This window comes from Pseudorasbora parva, chromosome 17 (genome assembly GCF_024679245.1).
Source record: "Pseudorasbora parva isolate DD20220531a chromosome 17, ASM2467924v1, whole genome shotgun sequence".
NCBI lineage: Eukaryota > Metazoa > Chordata > Actinopteri > Cypriniformes > Gobionidae > Pseudorasbora > Pseudorasbora parva.
The window spans coordinates 9,012,476-9,029,739 of NC_090188.1; the positions used below are offsets into that span (position 1 = coordinate 9,012,476).

Sequence of the window (17,264 nt, forward strand, 5' to 3'; positions counted from 1 at the left end):
TTACTGGCTTACGTCCGTTACACTCACCCCCCAAACCTCATTCCCATCCGGGTCACGGCACCAAATGAAAACGATCCTACTCGACCCACTCCAAGTGGGATTGGAACCGGGGTCTCCAGCGTGGAAAGTGAGCTTGCTAACATGGGCGCTAAAGAACACAACCGCTGGCATCAGTCAATAACGCGTCTCTTGAGGCCAGGGGAGTGAGGTTTACATGCACAGCTTACTGGCCTATGTCCATTACATAAGTATGAAATATTGTTAAGCTTCAGTAAAGATGATATAATATATACTATTAAAATGGTATGCAATGTAATTCACACCAAAAAAGAAAATGCTGCTATTTCTATTCAGACTCTTTTTATTCCAAATCCACATCTTAGTTTTTTTCTGTGGAACAAGGTGATTTTTTTAAAGAAATATAAGAAATATAGAGGCCTCACCTCAGGATTAAATTTGGTATTTGAAATAAAGCTGAGATAAAATAACCTAAATAACCTAAAATTAACTTAACACTAAATAGAAATATACAGTATGATGACAATGACAAAATCCAAAATTCAAATAAAACCCAAAACTTTTTTCCCCCAAAATATTAAATATAATAACCGTAAATAAATATTAAAATAACAGGTACATGAGTTGTATGGTAACTTTTATGATGCTTAATTTAGCCATTTTGAAGCTTGACAATATCATTACATTAAGGAACGGCCCAAAAATTAAAATGATAATTGTGTTCCATGGAAAAAAAATAAAGTCACTCAGGTTTGAAACTGCAAAAGAGGGTGAGTCACCTTCAATATTCAACATCATATCTAAAACACTGCTTAGCTTGAGGGTGTCAAGAACAAGCACTAATGCAAGACAAAGCCACAATGCACATTCAGGAGTACCTTGTAGCCCCGTTTTCCAGGGATACCAGAAACACCTGCCTGACCCTTCACATTGACAGAAAAATGTCTTTAAGAATTTCATATGATCAGCAAATGTGTTAAAGGCACAACCACACCAAACCAGGCCTTTACCTTTCGTCCAGGGACGCCTGGGAAACCAGACTCTCCCTGAAGGGTGCAAGATGTCAACATTAGAAAAACAGAGAAAGAGAGAAAAGGAAAACAGTGAGAAAAGACCTAAACACATCCTCAAATGCTGACCTTTGAAAATCAACAAAGGAATCAACAGCACATATTTTGCCTGAAAAAGTCATTCTCAATTTCAACTGAAGATTATTTTCTCTAATTATTTAGCCAAACACTGTTTACATCTATCGTAAACCCCCAAGGGTCTATCTCTATCAGATGTCATAATTTCTATTGAAGCAATTAGACAGCACGTGCTGGTATCAATATTTAGATTGGTATGTCGAAGCTTGTGCTCTCCAGGCACGCAGATAGCTGATCACTAGCAGTGCCGCAATGAGCCGCCCCCCACAATTGGTTTGTTATTAATAGTAAAAAGCATATGACAGTTATTTAATTCACGTCTGTTATCTCAGACTAATGAGCAGACATGAAGGCCGTGATTTACAGACACAGCTGTGGTTGCATGAGGACACTCAACCCATCGGGGTCGAGGGTGACCGGGGGCTCTGACTGCTTGTGGCACCATTAGTCTTTCTCCTGCCATCTCATTCCTCAAGTCTCAGACGCCACTTTACAGTGTCAGAAGGTGAGGCGCTTTGTGCGACGTGCCTGTATAATGAGCTATTAATCGCCTTCTGGTGTGAAAGCTGTTCTGCATAAAATCATAACATAAGATCGAGCTCTCAAAGGAGCATTTTAGCAATGGAATGCTTCTGAGAGCATGCAGGTTCTGGGAAAAAAGGATAGTACTTTATAAAAGGATCATGGGTAAAAGTGTATGGGGATAGATATAGGCTGCAGTAGAAGTGAACTACCTTCACTCCTTGTTTCCCAGGCATTCCAGGCATCCCTAGCTCACCCTGCAAAATCATCATCAATTGCTCATCATTTAAATAAGTAAGCAGTCAACATTCACAAGCCAAAACCACACTGCACTCATAGCACAAGCAAAACACCACTGAAAGACTTTTGCTTCAGCAGATTGTTAGACATGATGACAAACGAGAATTGCCCAGCACATCTGCTCACCGCCAAATTGTAAGTTGTGCTCTGTGCACTGGCAGTGTTGGGACTTGTAGCGTGTCAAATAGACACATTAATTTAAGTAATGTTTTGGTCCATTGTCAACAGTGTAGCGAATCGATGCATGAAGCACAGCTCAAACAGAAGTCATTTTTAAGCCAAGCAGCTTTCTGTTGGTCAACGCGGCCAATTTGTGCGACCAAATTCAACCTGATGCCAAATCCTGGCATCAGGATTTCAAGTCGATTGGAATGACTCTACAAGTGAACATGAGTAAATGTGTAAATTGTTACATTTACACCAAATACCTGAGATTTATGTTCTCAAAATGCTGTTACAGTGAAACTGAAGTAACACATTTTGTTGCTTTCCCATTATGTTGTTCTGTTGCTGTGTTTTCCAAACACAGTTAACCAGCAATACTTCATTGGTTAACCAGCTTAACTAGAAGATCACACTACACTCTATGCTATTTGGCACTAAAAGTGGTTCTTGGCTTGTAATCATAGGGGAACCACTTTTGGCGCCAAATAGCACCATATCTTTAAATGTGCTCTACAGAACCTTTGTCAAATGATGCTATGTAGAACCCATAGGAGGTGCCATATAGCATTTGATTTCTTCCTCAATAATGGTTGAGGAACCAACAGTAGTTCTTTGGCATGTTAAGAACCTTTAAAAGGGCTTGAAAGGTTCTTTGTATGGCAGTAGCACCTTTACCACCCTAATGAACCGCTGAAAAAAACGCTGAGGAACCAAACAGGGGCTTAACAGGTTCTGAATATGGTAACGGTGCTATATAGCACCTCAGTCATCCCAAAGAACTGGTGAAGAACCGCTGAAGAACCACTGAATTAACAAGATTTGGTCCTTTACAGCACTTAAAATGGTTCCCCTATGTTTACAAGCCAAAGAACCACTTTTAGTACTATACGGTACCTTTTTTTTCCTAGAGTGTAGTTGCTGGTTCACCAGTGAGACCAAGCACATTAAATCAGCATAAACCTTCATAAACCGCCTTTAACCAGTATGAAAACTAATCTGGATTCTTCAGTATAGGTTTAGTACACACAAACAAACAGGTTGATTAGTCAATAGGCAATCATTACATTACATGGAAGTGGCACAAGAGAAGCATTTTTACAACATGTCCAGAAAGCCTCTACAGAAAACAATGCATGACATTCGAAGACTGGCGGCCAGACAACAGGCAGCCGAGGGCAGAGGTCAAAGATGGCACGAAGTTTCCAGTGAGTCTGAGCAGAGGGCAGATGGCAGAGCCTAGCTTGGCATAACCCGCTTTGACAGGTGCAGTGGTCAGACCTTGGAGACGGCTGCAGGTTAACAAGAGAGACAGACGCCATATGTGTGCGGTTTGAGAGGGTATTAATGAGCCAAGGCACTCTGGTGTGCTTTTGGGCCTGAGACAAGACTGCTTGTCATACTCAGCTGCTTTCATAAACACCGTCCAATCAGGGACCAGAAAGGGCGCTTGGGTTTGGAACAGGCAGAGAGTCGTATGGGAGTTTAAGCGTGTTCCTAGTAGATGAAAGATCCGACTGAATGCACCCGTCCCGTTAAGGGAATGGAACGATGCGATGATGGTTGATCACTTTAATCATGAATGAGAAACTTTTTGGACCCATGCTGACAACAGGAAGTCTCTTTGATCTTCTTCATTTCCAATTAACTCACACCATTCCATTAGGCCTTCAGCCCATCATCATGTCTCCTTCCACCCTGTCTGCTTCTATTTTAGAGTGAAGAGCACTTGGTGGGGCAGAGGCTAGTGTGTGGACTGACACAGACTCCAAGTGATTTATGGGAGCGCTAATCTTCAGGCTAAAAATGATGAGGACGGAGCCTTTGGAGTTAAGGGGAACTCTAGGAAGGTGAAGAGAACAGTCATCAGCGCTGAGAAGAAGTGGCTGCGTTCTGTGCTGACAAATCTGATTCCTTCAGGACGGTTCATAATAAGTAATGACTTGCTTTGGCTCCTATGAAATACGAGAGCAGGGTATCCGTGCTTGGCCCGAGGTATAAAGGGAAAACGGGTGAAAGGAATTACCAAAATCAACGTAATAATTTCCATTTATATATCGACATGCATCATACTGCTCAAGTTCTTTGAGACACAAAGGATCCTTGTATGAAGAGAAAAACATCTATTAAAAGTTCAGTTCTAATTCTTAAAGACACAGTGTGTCATTTTTGAGGCATGCACCAAGCGTAATTACATTCTGATTGGGTGTGGCAAGACTTACACTCCAGCCAATGGCTTGCGTTTCGGACAGGACTGCCTGTTTTGCAGAACAATTATTTTTGGTGCTTACATTATTATTATTATTATTATTATTATTATTATTATTATTAAATGCTCTTTAATTACTTTATGCTGTTTTATGCTGGATTTATGCTTAAAGCAATAAAGAAGTATAACTTCAATTCATATATTTTTAGGATGTAAAGAAACAATTCTGTTGCTGCTGCTTTATGTGGTGCCTAAAACCCTGTACAAACACTGTAATGCATGGCTTCTGCTGACTTATTGCTTTAATAGCCCATGGGCTCTTTATTTAAATAATCCCGATCTGGAAGGGACTGTGTAACTGAGAAGTTTTGAGAGCCAATGTCAAAAAGAAAGAGACAAAGCAGCTTTCATTTGATCTTGGAGGTGTACTTCACCTGTTCTTTGAATTCAATCCATGCCATCATTTCTCATTCCTACATGACACAAGAGTCTAACGGCAGAGGGACAGCATGTGTTACATGGGTGTATGTCTGTCTTTTACTCTGTGTGTGTGCACGTTTGATTGTTTCTGTAAATGTGTGTTATATATTTTTTCCAGTTGGAGAGAAATGCAGACAGTCTTTAGCAGCCTCACTTAATACAGATGAGGCTCACCCACTGTTGGCTGCAGGAGTAAAAGGAGTAAATTTAGCGTTTGCTTATCTCCTTTTTATCTCATAAATTTTCACTGACTTTCACAACACAAACCTTGTACTGACTATTCATGAGAAAGACAGATGTTTTTGATGGAAGACAGTAGTTTCCCCAACAAAACGGTGCTGTGGCAGTACCATAGGAAAGTGATGGTATACATTGTTTCTATAATACCACTTAAAGGACAACTCCGGTGAAAAAAGATCCTAGGGGTAATTTTCACATGCCGAGTGGATCGTTCTCTGGGATGTATTTTCTTGAAACTTGAATGTAAAAAGTTTTATCTCTGAAGACAGATTCGCCTATAACGCTTGCATATGGGGCACAGATTAAGGCAAATTAAAACGCTAGTTAATACCACTAACAAGGCTCAAAATAGCCTCACACTAACACGGTAGCATAATGAGGGTCAATACATGCAAACCGAAGCATTGAGAACTTTGGAAGTGTACAAACAGTTTAATAAGAAGATACTTCATAAAGCCAGCATATAGAGACAGCAGCCATCTTGGAAAAACGTCTCGACGAGTCGAGCCACGAACGCTGTGCTACGTGAGCTGGTCGATATGAATTAAGTTTGTGAAATCTAAATACATGGGCATACAATACATTTTTATTTTTATTTATTTACTTTCTCTGTTGCGTTCAGTGCTTTCTTCCGGAAACAACGGACAATATGAGATTATAATGCAAAAGTTGAGTCACAGTTCTCAACTTTTTTCCTTTAAAAGTTTGAACAACTGGACTCAGTCTGTATCTCATGATCTTACAAACTTAAATGATTAGGCTAAAATGCTTGAAATGAGTCCTCTAGGCAAACATCAGTTCTGCCAACATACATTTCTAAAACAAAGTCCTTTTTAATGCATAAATTAGACCAAATTGGTCAAGTGTGCATCATATTATATGTGAACTACTTTGATACAGTTTGCAAAGTATCCCAGGATGCACCTCATAAAGTCAGCTGTGAGAATGTGAGTAAAGCTGTGATCTAGACAATATTACATGAGTTTTATTTGACATTTCGGTCACTAGTATATACAGTATTTTCCACTATTTAATAGTTTTATAGACTTTATTTTAGTCTAAAAAGTATAAAATGATACTAATAATAAAAGTGCATAGGGTTTTCCAAAACTTTGACTATTACCATATACTACATTTATGCACACTAAATATAGTTATGTCTAATTTTCTTCATTAAAGAATCTTGAAAAAAAGTCACGATTTCAAGAAAGATATGCTAATAAGAAGAAATTGAAACTGAAGAGATGAAAAGAAGAAACTGGAGTAATGATGCTGAAATCACAACCATCGCATAATTCAATACAATTTTAAAATGTTATTTTAAAATATGTTCAGTTTTTTATTTATTTTAAATTGTAGTCATATTTCACAATGTTACTGTTTTTGTACTAATTGTGATCAAATAAATGCTTCTTTGAAAACCATAAATCTTATTAAAGCTCAAACTTTTGGATGATAGTGTATCATGTTATTTACTTCAAGGTATTTCAAAGAATATCATGGAAATATTAGAACTGCTATGTCCAACAAAACATGGCAATTTCTGGTACGTTTTTGATTCTGCCTTAATTTGCAACACAGTGTTGTGTTAAAGGCCACAGTGTCAATGGACAGTCATAACAACTAAATGTAAATCCCTCAATGATAAACAAGCAATAGCCCAGTCCAAAGCCTGAAACCCCAAACATACCGTCCTTCAACCCCAAAGAAGTCTGCATTCAATTAGAGGTGGTGTTCAAGTTGTATATATATAAATGTATAAAAAAATACTAAATATAGCACTACGGCAGATGTGCTTATTCATCTGTCAGTTCCCCAGCTGGCACGTCTGCTGAGTCTGATGATGAAAACATTGATATACAGAAACACAAAGCTCTGTCATGACAACAGACCAAACAATCGAAGAGTATGGCAGCATGTGTTTGGCAGGGACCAAGGCAGGTAGCAAAAATAAGTGTGCTAAGTCCATCAAGCTGTATGTAACAGGGGACTCTCCACAAACAGCAGGGTTAGAGGCCTGTAAATCAGATGCACAGGTGCTCAGATGAAGGAAGGAGGGAATGTCTTGTGCTAGCGGCCTGTTTTTCTCTTAGCGTGCAATCCCTCTGGTCTCCCAGCATGACTCCGGTACTGAGTCATATGTCTTTGTGCACATCCTGGTTTCAGTTGCAAAGCATATGTCCTGCCCTCAGTCCTCACTTTTGTAATATAAGCTGGTGTCTACTAGTGGTGCACAAGTCAATGAAGGTGGATGAGTTATAAGAATGTACATTTAAGAAAGGCTCGAAAAAGAACGAATGAACAGACAAGAGTTTAAGACATTATTCACTTAAAACTTCCTGTCTACTTAAAGGAATAGTTCACCTAAAAATGTAAATTATCCCTTAATTTACTCACCCTCAAGCCATCCTATGTGTATATGACATTCTTCTGTCAGACAAAAATAATCAGAGTTATATAAAAAAATGCCCTGGCTAATCTAAGCATATATAATGGCAATGAATGGCTGGTCAAAATTTGAAGCCCGAAAAAGCGCATCTATCCATTATAAAAGTAATCCACACGGCTCCGGGAGGTTAATAAAGGCCTTCTGAAGTGAAGCAATGCGTTTGTGTCCATATATAAAACTTATATTTATTAGAAAAAAAGAGAAATATCCATATATAAAACTTTATAAAGTAAAGCTTCCCCCAGACTGCCTTCCGTATTCTACTTATGAAGAAAGTGTTCAAACACTTGCGCTACGTCCAACATCATTGTTGTACCAGTAACACTTTTTCTGTAAGTTGAATAAGGAAGGCGGCCCGCCGGAAGCTAGATATTTTACTTTATAACTATAATGCTTTAAATTTGGATCTTTTTCTTACAAAACCCCATTGATTAAGCCCCAGAGCTGTGTGGATTACCTTTATAATGGATGGATGCACTTTTTTGGGCTGCCATTCACTGCCATTATAAAGCTTGAATTAGCCATGACATTTTTTTGTATTTGTCTGAAACAAGAATGTCATATACAGCTACGATGACTTGAGGGTGAGGAAATCATGTGCTAATTTTCATTTTTGGATGAACTATTCCTTTACATTCTCATTCTCAAGTCTTTTATACCATGGTGCAGTTTATATCCAAGAAGTTTCAGAACACTGCTGATCATGCAATGTCATGCAAATATCCCGATAGTTAGATTTTTGCTTCATACACACAAACAAAACACCAAATGGTAAATGCACTGCAAACTACATTTCTCAGGCTCAGGGTACCTTCTCCCCCTTTTCTCCTGTTTGCCCATCCATCCCTTGTTTGCCCTGCACAAATGCACAGATGGGAACCTCTTCAGCAGATCAACACATACTGTACACCACAAATACACACAAACTGCCGAAAGCCAACGGGAGAACAAATGCAGACATGGGATTGTGTAATCCCAAACAAAGCAATGAGATGAGAAAGTGTTTTCTTCTGGCACAATCCAAATAAAGAAGCCAGAAAGGATGATGCTCTAAAGTAAGCCTTTGATCCTGTGAGCATCAGGACATTTGACTATGGGGCTCTAGGGTGGTCCTGAGACAGACGAGGATGTGCAGAGGAAATGAAAATTCCATCATGATAGTAAAGGAGTTTGGTGGGACAGAGGATGTCTGGCCCATGGCACATGCTCATCTGAAATAGTCTTTTCTTTCCTTTATTCTACTTTCTAAAGGAAAACGGAAGTGTGGGTGAAACATATATTATAAAAAAAATAGGTAGGCTTTAGCAAACCTATAAAAGATTTTCACACTGCATATTGGATTTTATTTTGATTCATTTAAACAGATTTAATATTTTTATTTTAAATACGTTCTCATGTATTTGTGCCCATCTCACGCAGATGAGTTCAGTAAGGCTGTCTGTCACTGCTGGCTTCATAGGACAACATTCAGTAATCAGCAGCTAGACAGTCTAAATAGCTGTATCCTATAGGGACTATTTGTGCATCAGCAGGTGTAAAGTTTACGTGAGCTCCACTCCTGTTTACAGGCCAAAACCTCCCCAGTGAGAAACAGTGCAATCACTCCAGCAGATGCACATCTTCAGTAGAAGCAATGCCTTAGATCATACAAATATACATCTTTTGATGTTTAGATTTACTCTCTATAGAATACTGCTCCTTTAATATAATTTAGCCAGGGTCGTCAACCTGATCCAGCTAATTAAGTCCTTCAAGCTTTTTTGAAAACTACATGGCTGTGTCCGACCCTTATACCCTTAAATAGGGCTTTTTGAGGGGACAGCCATTTTTAGTGGTGTAAGAAACCATAGTGAACATTATGGAATGCACTCATTCAATCGCCCAATGCACATCAATAATGAGCTTACAACCGATGAATGCTTAACGGCCAGAGAACACCCATAATGCACTGTGAGGGTTGCTTCAAAGTCTCTGCAGAAGATGGTGCCCGCAGCTGAATCATCCATCCATTTTCTAAAATGCTGGTCAAAAGTATAAATGCCTTTTAATTGATTGTAAAATCTTACTACTGGAGCTGACAGTTTGCTACATTTCAAATAATTATTAAACAGCAACCACAAAACTGAAGGCAACATCTAAGATTTGCATTCACGGAACAAAACAAAAAAAATGTAAAGGTGAAGTGTGCAAATTATGTGTCAGTACACGCAATTGCAAGTTGGTCTGCCATTGGTTAAAGGAACAGCCAATCCCCCAAACCCTATTCATTTATTGGTATTGGTTCAGGCAATGTTGCCATGTTGGGCTGGTTGAGACCAATGTTTTGATAGCACTATAAAGACACCCTGCTTGCACTGTATGGGTGTGATCAACCTACGAATAGGTTACTTACAGTTGAAATTATTTTAACACCAAAATTATATCACTTTTAAAATCGCAAGCATTATAAAAAAACGCCATTTTTAAAATAGCATTCAGAACCAAATGCATTCCTTACCTTCACTCCTTCATCTCCTTTAATTCCCTAAAGAGAAACAAAGCAAATAAAATGATCAATATGCTATAAAATGCAAAATCAACTTAAGTCAAGTCATGTGGACCTGCTTCTCCTCAGCCCAAAACAACAAATTAGCAACTAATGTTCTATGACAGCAACAGGGCAGCATTAAAGTCAGCAGATTTTCAGTTTATGACATCATTTATCTAAACAAGTTCAGTCTCCTGTTTAGTGGAGGAATTATTTGAACCAGCATTTATTTTCTGTGCTATTCAATGCTGTATGGTTTGGCTGCGCTGAGTAAATAGCCAAACAAGCATGAAGGCGACAGACAGTCATTTTTCAGAACTAAAGTCTTGTGGTAGAAAGACAAAGTCAGCTGTTGATTAATTGCGTTGGTAATGTGCCGAATAACATGTCTCCTCTGATTTGAAGCTTTTAATTGTAAAGCCATTGACTTGGCACTTTGCCTCTCTCCCAGATGAATGCACGGTAAAGACGTCTCTTTTCTGAGTAAAAAAATGAGAGGCCAGACAACCTCAGCACACGGGGGAGAATGCATTTTATCCCGCTTTCATAAATCTTGTGTGTTTTTATGAGCGCAACACTTGCAAGTCTCCAGAAGGTGGTGCAGTCTTGCAAAATAACTGTGTCTCTGCTGTAGCAAGAAACATTTCACCTGAGCTAAGATGAAATTGAACATAAACCTAACAAACACAAAGCTACTTCAGTCCAGTATAGAAGAATTTTCCATAAGCTCACTGAGTGACATGCTTACTATCAATCTAGCTTTCGATATTGACTGGGTGCGTGTGTTGGACATGAACTACGTGGCTGATGGAAGAAAGCTCAAGTTCCCTAAGGTAGATTGGATGGGAATCGATATGCAGGTTGTTCCAGAGTTCACACAAGTAAAAGTGTAACACAAATCCAAGATTGCAAACTATATAAGTTGTTTCAAAGCAAAGCAAATGCAATTTCACATGGAAAAAATTATATGTGGTTTTTGTGCCAACATGTATCCCTCACAAAGTGTCAATCAGCGCACTTGTAACTTCACATAGGCTAAGCTGTTTGACCCACGGTTCTGTGCTATTCTGAGGTGGAAAGATTGATTGTGTGCAAGAAAAAAAGGTTATTTTCTCTATAATATATTGTTACATACTCTTCCATTCAGTCCAAAAGCTTGGGGTATTTTTTGCACATTAAAGTGCACATTAAATGAATCAAAAAGGACAGTAAGAGCATTTGTAATGTTACGAAATACTTCTTTTAAATAAATTTGTATCTAGGAATCCTTTTTTTTAAATCATGGATTCAACTAAAATATTAAGAAGCACTTAATAAAACTTTGTAATATTGCTGATAATAAGAAGGATGTGACCCTTCAGTGAAGACTGAAGGCAGTTGAAAATTAAATTTTGCCATCACAGGAATAAATGAATAGAAAACAGTTATTGTAAATTGTAAAAATATTTCACACTATTACTCTTTTTACTATATTTTTGAGTGCAGTGTGTTTTGTGCTTTTCATAGCATTACACTAAGCCCCATCAACTATCTTAATTCAATCTTTCATTACCTCGGGGATAATGCACTCAATGACTTTAGAGTTAAGCACACTGCTGAAGGGGAAGACAGTAAAACCCAAACAGATGCTGTTATCAGCCCGATGCCTTGTCTAAATCCTCTCCAGGCACATTTAAACTGGTAACTCAAACAATAATAGTGCCATCCCACTGGCTTAATCCAAACTATATGATTTGGGTCCCTGATGTCACACCTGCAGATGCTTTTAGAAGAAATCCCACTCTCTTCGGTTAGAGGCCTGATTAAAGAAAGTATGTTTGAATTTTAATTCCTGTTTCTGCACCCAAACTTCAACACTGACTGACAAAATAACAGGAGAAAGCTAGTAATCTTTGAGCCAGATTCAAAGGGGGCTGTCAATCTGATGAATTGGATTATGTAATGGGTTGACCCAGAAGTGATGTGGAGCAGGTTAATGATTTAAGCTGCTTAGTCAGTCAGAGGTTACAAAGGATTCTTACCTTGGGGCCTTCAGGTCCACTTGGACCTGCTTCACCATGATCACCCTGAGAGATAAGGAAAGAATCATTTGGATTAAGAAAGCCATGCAGGAAGCAAATGGTAGAGTTTGACCAGATGAATTGTGCTCTTTCTAATCCACTAATATTTTATCTGTGGCCTAGCATGACTTTAAAGTGGCGTGCCAAACTTCTTTCTCCAGTTTCGAACGTTTCATCTAGCATAGCGATTAATGAGCCTCACATTCAGGGCTCTGCCCTGTAGCTTAGAGGTTTTCAATCACTCTGCTGAATGATTCATTGATACGTCATTCTGCTTAATTCCTGAAGGTTCCTCTGAGAAGGAGCATCCGTTTCTAGCTGTTTTGTTTAAGCAATCAGCAGCATTGCCAAATTTCTAGTTCTAAAATGTAGGATTTAAAAATGTCTTTTCAGATAAAACATACAATAAATGTTTAGTCTGCTCATGAACCTTAATGAACACACTCACCTTTTGTCCAGGTACACCGGGTTCACCCTATAAAAACATAAATCTAAATCAAATATCCATCCAAGACCTTTTTGCTCTGTGGCTTTTATCGAGAAGCCTTTATATGTTTAAAACGGACAATAAGCAGAGTGGTTTCATTTATTGGGAACTTCATGTCCGAAGGAGTACGCCTCTAGTTACAGCTCTTATATATACCGCCAGACAATCTTTATAGAGAGCTGAAGTGTGCTCTTATAAGGGGCTTGTGCTTCTAAACAGAGTACAATTAAAATTCCCCAGAATAAACTCAGTGGCAACTAACACATCAGGGGAAATACATACTTATTAAACTGCAACACGGTTAATCAATTATGGCGTATCCACCCCTTCTGTACTGGCAAAGACAGAGCGGACCCACCCTGTAGGCTGCTGAACTGTGTGTGAACTTCATGTGAGCCTGTTTATGACTCGCCTGTGGAAAATACTATCATTGCAATGCAGATGGACAGCTGTGTGGTTTTCAAACTTACCTTCAGTCCCGGTAGCATCTACAATGAAAGAAAAGGAAATATGCTTTCAGTTTGAAGCATTATAGATTTCCGATTTCCTTTCAAGTAATGTCGAGTGTCCATGTTAGCAAGGTAAGGATGAAATGTTTTCAAATGCTCACCCTTGGGTCTTTTCCAGGTTTTCCAGGTTCACCAGGTTTACCCTATGCCAAAAATGAATAGGTAGATAGTTCAAACATACACACACACGTCTGGTTTGCTACTTTGTGAGGACTCTCCATAGACGTAATGGTTTTTATACTGTACAAACTGTATATTCTAACCCCTCACACTAATCCTACCCATCACACAAAACTTTCAGCATTTTTACATTTTCAGAATATTTAATTTTATACGATTTAAAGATTTATAAGCATTGTTCCTTATGTGGATCTTAATTTAGGTGCCCACAGTGACACAAGGCCCCATGAGTCAGTGTGCATTCAGGTTGAAGTCCCCACTGGGATAGAAAAACATGTACACACATGCACGCACACACACACACACACACACACACACACACACACACACACACACACACACACACACACACACACACACACACACACACACACACACACACACACACACACACACACACACACACACACACACACACACACACACACACACACACACGCATACACGCATGCACGCACGCACACACCCAACAAATGCAGTTACTAAAGTGCCTAAACTACAAATGTGCAAAAACAGGAATAATATACAGCAATTATCACACATGACATGAAAAATGCTGACTGCACATTATCCAGCTTATAAATCAATCAATAAATAAATACTTTTTTATTTTTTATTTGAGTGAGACTTACCGGGGGCCCACTAGCACCAGTTAGACCAGCAGTCCCCGGAGGCCCTGGGGGGCCAGGAGGTCCCGGTGGTCCTTGTGCTCCAGGCTCGCCCTGCTGAGAGACAGGAAGTTAGCATCTGCGATAAAGAAGCCATTGGACTTAAGGTACAATTCGTAACATCAGTGGCAGGATCCACTCAGATTCAAATCCAGTAATTCACACTAATGAGATATACAATTAAAGAATGAGCTAATTTGTTAATGGAATATCCACTCAAAATCCTTTGCAAAATGTGATTTGGAGAAATATTTAAAATATTTATAATAATTCACTGACCAATCAATGGATTTGAAGCTGAGAGGAACCCATACTTGAAGGTTGAGTTGAAAGTGAAGTGTCAGGATGAGATGATTGATGTTATTCTAGTTTAAAGAGTACCATGTTTGGAAAATAGTGTGTACTTTCTTCAGTGGCCTACTAGCAATTAACCAATGCCTTCAACTTAACAAACCTTACAGTTTTGCTAGTGAGTCTCAAGTTCTATGTAGTCCAGGTCATGTTTTTTCACCGGTGAGTTTGATTGGATGCACAGCCTTTGACGTAAACAATAAAATTTATGAGAATATTTTTTGGAAGGTAAAGCCTATTTATTTTACCATTTGCATTTAGCTTAGCTTTTCCCTGGTGTCCGCAATCCTACAGACCGACCAGTTGAAAACCACTGCTCTACACACAATCCACTCATGGCTGTTTTAAAACCATCTCGGGTTCTTCTCAGTTATGAGCAAGAAGAGACCTTCAGCACAGAAAGAGACTAAACAAAATCATCTACAGGAAAGTGTCCAGTATTTACACAGCGAGAGGGATGTGAAAATAGGAAATAAGACTCGACTAAACAATATCCTACTCTTCCTGAGAAGAGACCATGAGGAAAACTGATTATTTATGATTTCTGCTGTGTAATTAATATTTAAACTGTCTGTTTTCAACATTAAAGAGGCTTAGGCTGCAAACTGAACATTTGGTGTAAGAAGTCAGAATAATTTTCCTTCCATTAACAGCATTTATTTCCAAGTCTGCTACTATAGACAGAAAATTAAGACCTCCTACATGCTGGCAACCGCATACAACTCTGATTAACCACAAATAGAGCAGATACCGTGACAAAGAAAAATTTCCTTTCTTTAACACCGTCTCTGTTCAGTAGCAAAGTCTGAAGCTCAAAGAAAGTCCGGAACACATCCACCAGTTTCAGATCCATATTTTATCCATTTATTCCTTGACAGGACTTGTCAAGATTTGATTTATGAGGCCAGATGTAGATCCATTAAATGGAGACATTCCATGATCTCCATCCAATGCACAGACCCGACCCAACTTGGAGACCCAGCCAATCAGCTGCAAAGTTCTTTCCCTAACACTTTTGGTCTTCCACAGTCTGTAACATTGTCTCCCAACATGGTACTCGAAATTGGTGTGCACAGACAGCACACCTGTAGAAGTAAGATTGAGGACGGGTGCCAACCGTGATCAACCTGTGCCTGGGCCACTTCCTGGAGTGGGCAGAGAGGCAGAGAGACTTTATTGCTAAATAAGCAGTCTCATTTTTGTGTCATTGTTTCTTTTAAACTTCTGTTTGCTTTTTTACATTGGCTGAAGCCCTGTTTACTTTTCCTAAAGGATCTGATGAGTCATTGTAGACTGAATTACAAAATATATACATTTTAAAGTTTAAAATACTCCATGAAATGGCCTAACGAGTGGTTGTTCAATTCTTTTGAGAAAATATAATTGGACAAACAAATTGGACACGGCATTGAGTGCAAGATTATGCCATACGATCTTTGGTCTGTTTTAATAAGAAAGACTGTTCAGTTTAAATGCTTATGCGCTGAAAGTCAGTTGATAACACTCTATGATAATATGTCAACATTAGTTAATGCAACATCTAAATGAAATAAAGAAAAATACTTACAGTATGTATTAAATCTTAGTTCATTTCTACTTATACCAATACATAACAATTTGTATAACATTAGTTAATATGGGAACAATTTATTTTAATGTGTACTTGTTACATGTTAAATGTGTTTGCACTAACAGTAAATTATGCATAATTACAAGAAACTAACACTAAACCAAGCACTAAACCTGAACCTACAGTAAGTACATGTCAATTAATATTAGTCAGTAATAATTTGCGTAATTACACCATAACCAGCACACATTAAAATAAAATGTGGCCATTAATATATTATGAACAAATATAAATGAACAATGAAGTATACTGTAAGTACACTTACTGTAAAATAAAGTGCAACCAAAAATAGTTTATTGTTCATTATACCCGATGCATTAATGTTAACAAAGTGAACTAATGTTACTGGTTCATTTATTTTATAGACCTGGACTAAAAAAAATTCCCATTTTGATTTCATTGGGTCTTTAAAATATTTATCACATCCAAAATATTCAACTAGTTCTATTACTCTTTTATTTCCAAAATAGTCACAAATCTAAAAAAATATTTGAGACTTCTTGTCAGCTCTAAAATACCTGAACAATCCTTACATTATCACATGACTAGACATATAAGGACAATCCATTATGTATCAGAGAGTTTTATTGAGATAATGTCCAGTTAAAACAGATGGACAATGTCTGAAAAGACAGAAGTTCTTGCTGTGGGGTAGAGTTTATACGCCTATAAATGTTGTGAATTTGGACATTATTTTAGGAAAGTAGTGTATGTCAAGTGGACTATGTCATATCAAGAGAATAATACTATTGGCTTTGATAATTCAACTCTGGCTGTTTGTCTAGAGCTTAGTAATTGTTAATAAACTCAAATTTCCAACACAGAGCTGTCAAGTAGGGGCACTAAGAGGCCTGGCTGGCAGGTGGATGGAGGTTGGCATCCGTAAGGACGGGGTGCGAGGGTGGCAGAGAGAGATGTACCTTGAGGCGCTTTAGGATTAGAGGGCTTATTGAGGGCATGTTGCGAACGGTGATGGGTAACATCTGCTGAGGTCACAAAGCACAGGTGGGCCACGGTGCACAAAACCACCAGGCCAACATGTTCACCAGGAGGCCAAAGGAAGGAAATGGGCCAGAGATAGAAGAGCAGGGGAAGGGGAAAAAACAGAAAAACAAATGAAAAAGAGAGTGAGCAGTAAGAAAAAACCAGGCAAGGGGACAGAGAGACGGAGCCGAAAGGATTCCGCATCACTGAAGAGAGTCACGGGTCCATCAGAGTGGAGTTACTGGAGGTTTGTTTTTTATAAATGTAAAAATGTAATACTATTATCAAATGACTAGATCAATAAAAGGTTTATGTTTATGTAGATAAAAGAATTCAAACT

At 38.5% G+C, this 17,264-nt stretch overlaps 1 protein-coding gene across 1 annotated transcript in view; it reads right to left on the reverse strand.

The window, feature by feature from the left end:
* The window catches only part of col13a1 (collagen, type XIII, alpha 1), a 47,261-nt gene that overhangs the window by 15,379 nt on the left and 14,618 nt on the right, over positions 1-17,264 (reverse strand). Inside the window, exons 11-19 of the mRNA XM_067422284.1 lie at positions 16,861-16,926; positions 13,924-14,013; positions 13,213-13,254; positions 13,073-13,090; positions 12,564-12,590; positions 12,077-12,121; positions 10,026-10,052; positions 1,029-1,064; positions 897-941 (exon numbers count right to left, since the gene is read on the reverse strand). Coding sequence (XP_067278385.1) covers positions 897-941; positions 1,029-1,064; positions 10,026-10,052; positions 12,077-12,121; positions 12,564-12,590; positions 13,073-13,090; positions 13,213-13,254; positions 13,924-14,013; positions 16,861-16,926 — 396 coding nt within the window. The remainder of the gene's footprint in view (positions 1-896; positions 942-1,028; positions 1,065-10,025; positions 10,053-12,076; positions 12,122-12,563; positions 12,591-13,072; positions 13,091-13,212; positions 13,255-13,923; positions 14,014-16,860; positions 16,927-17,264) is intronic.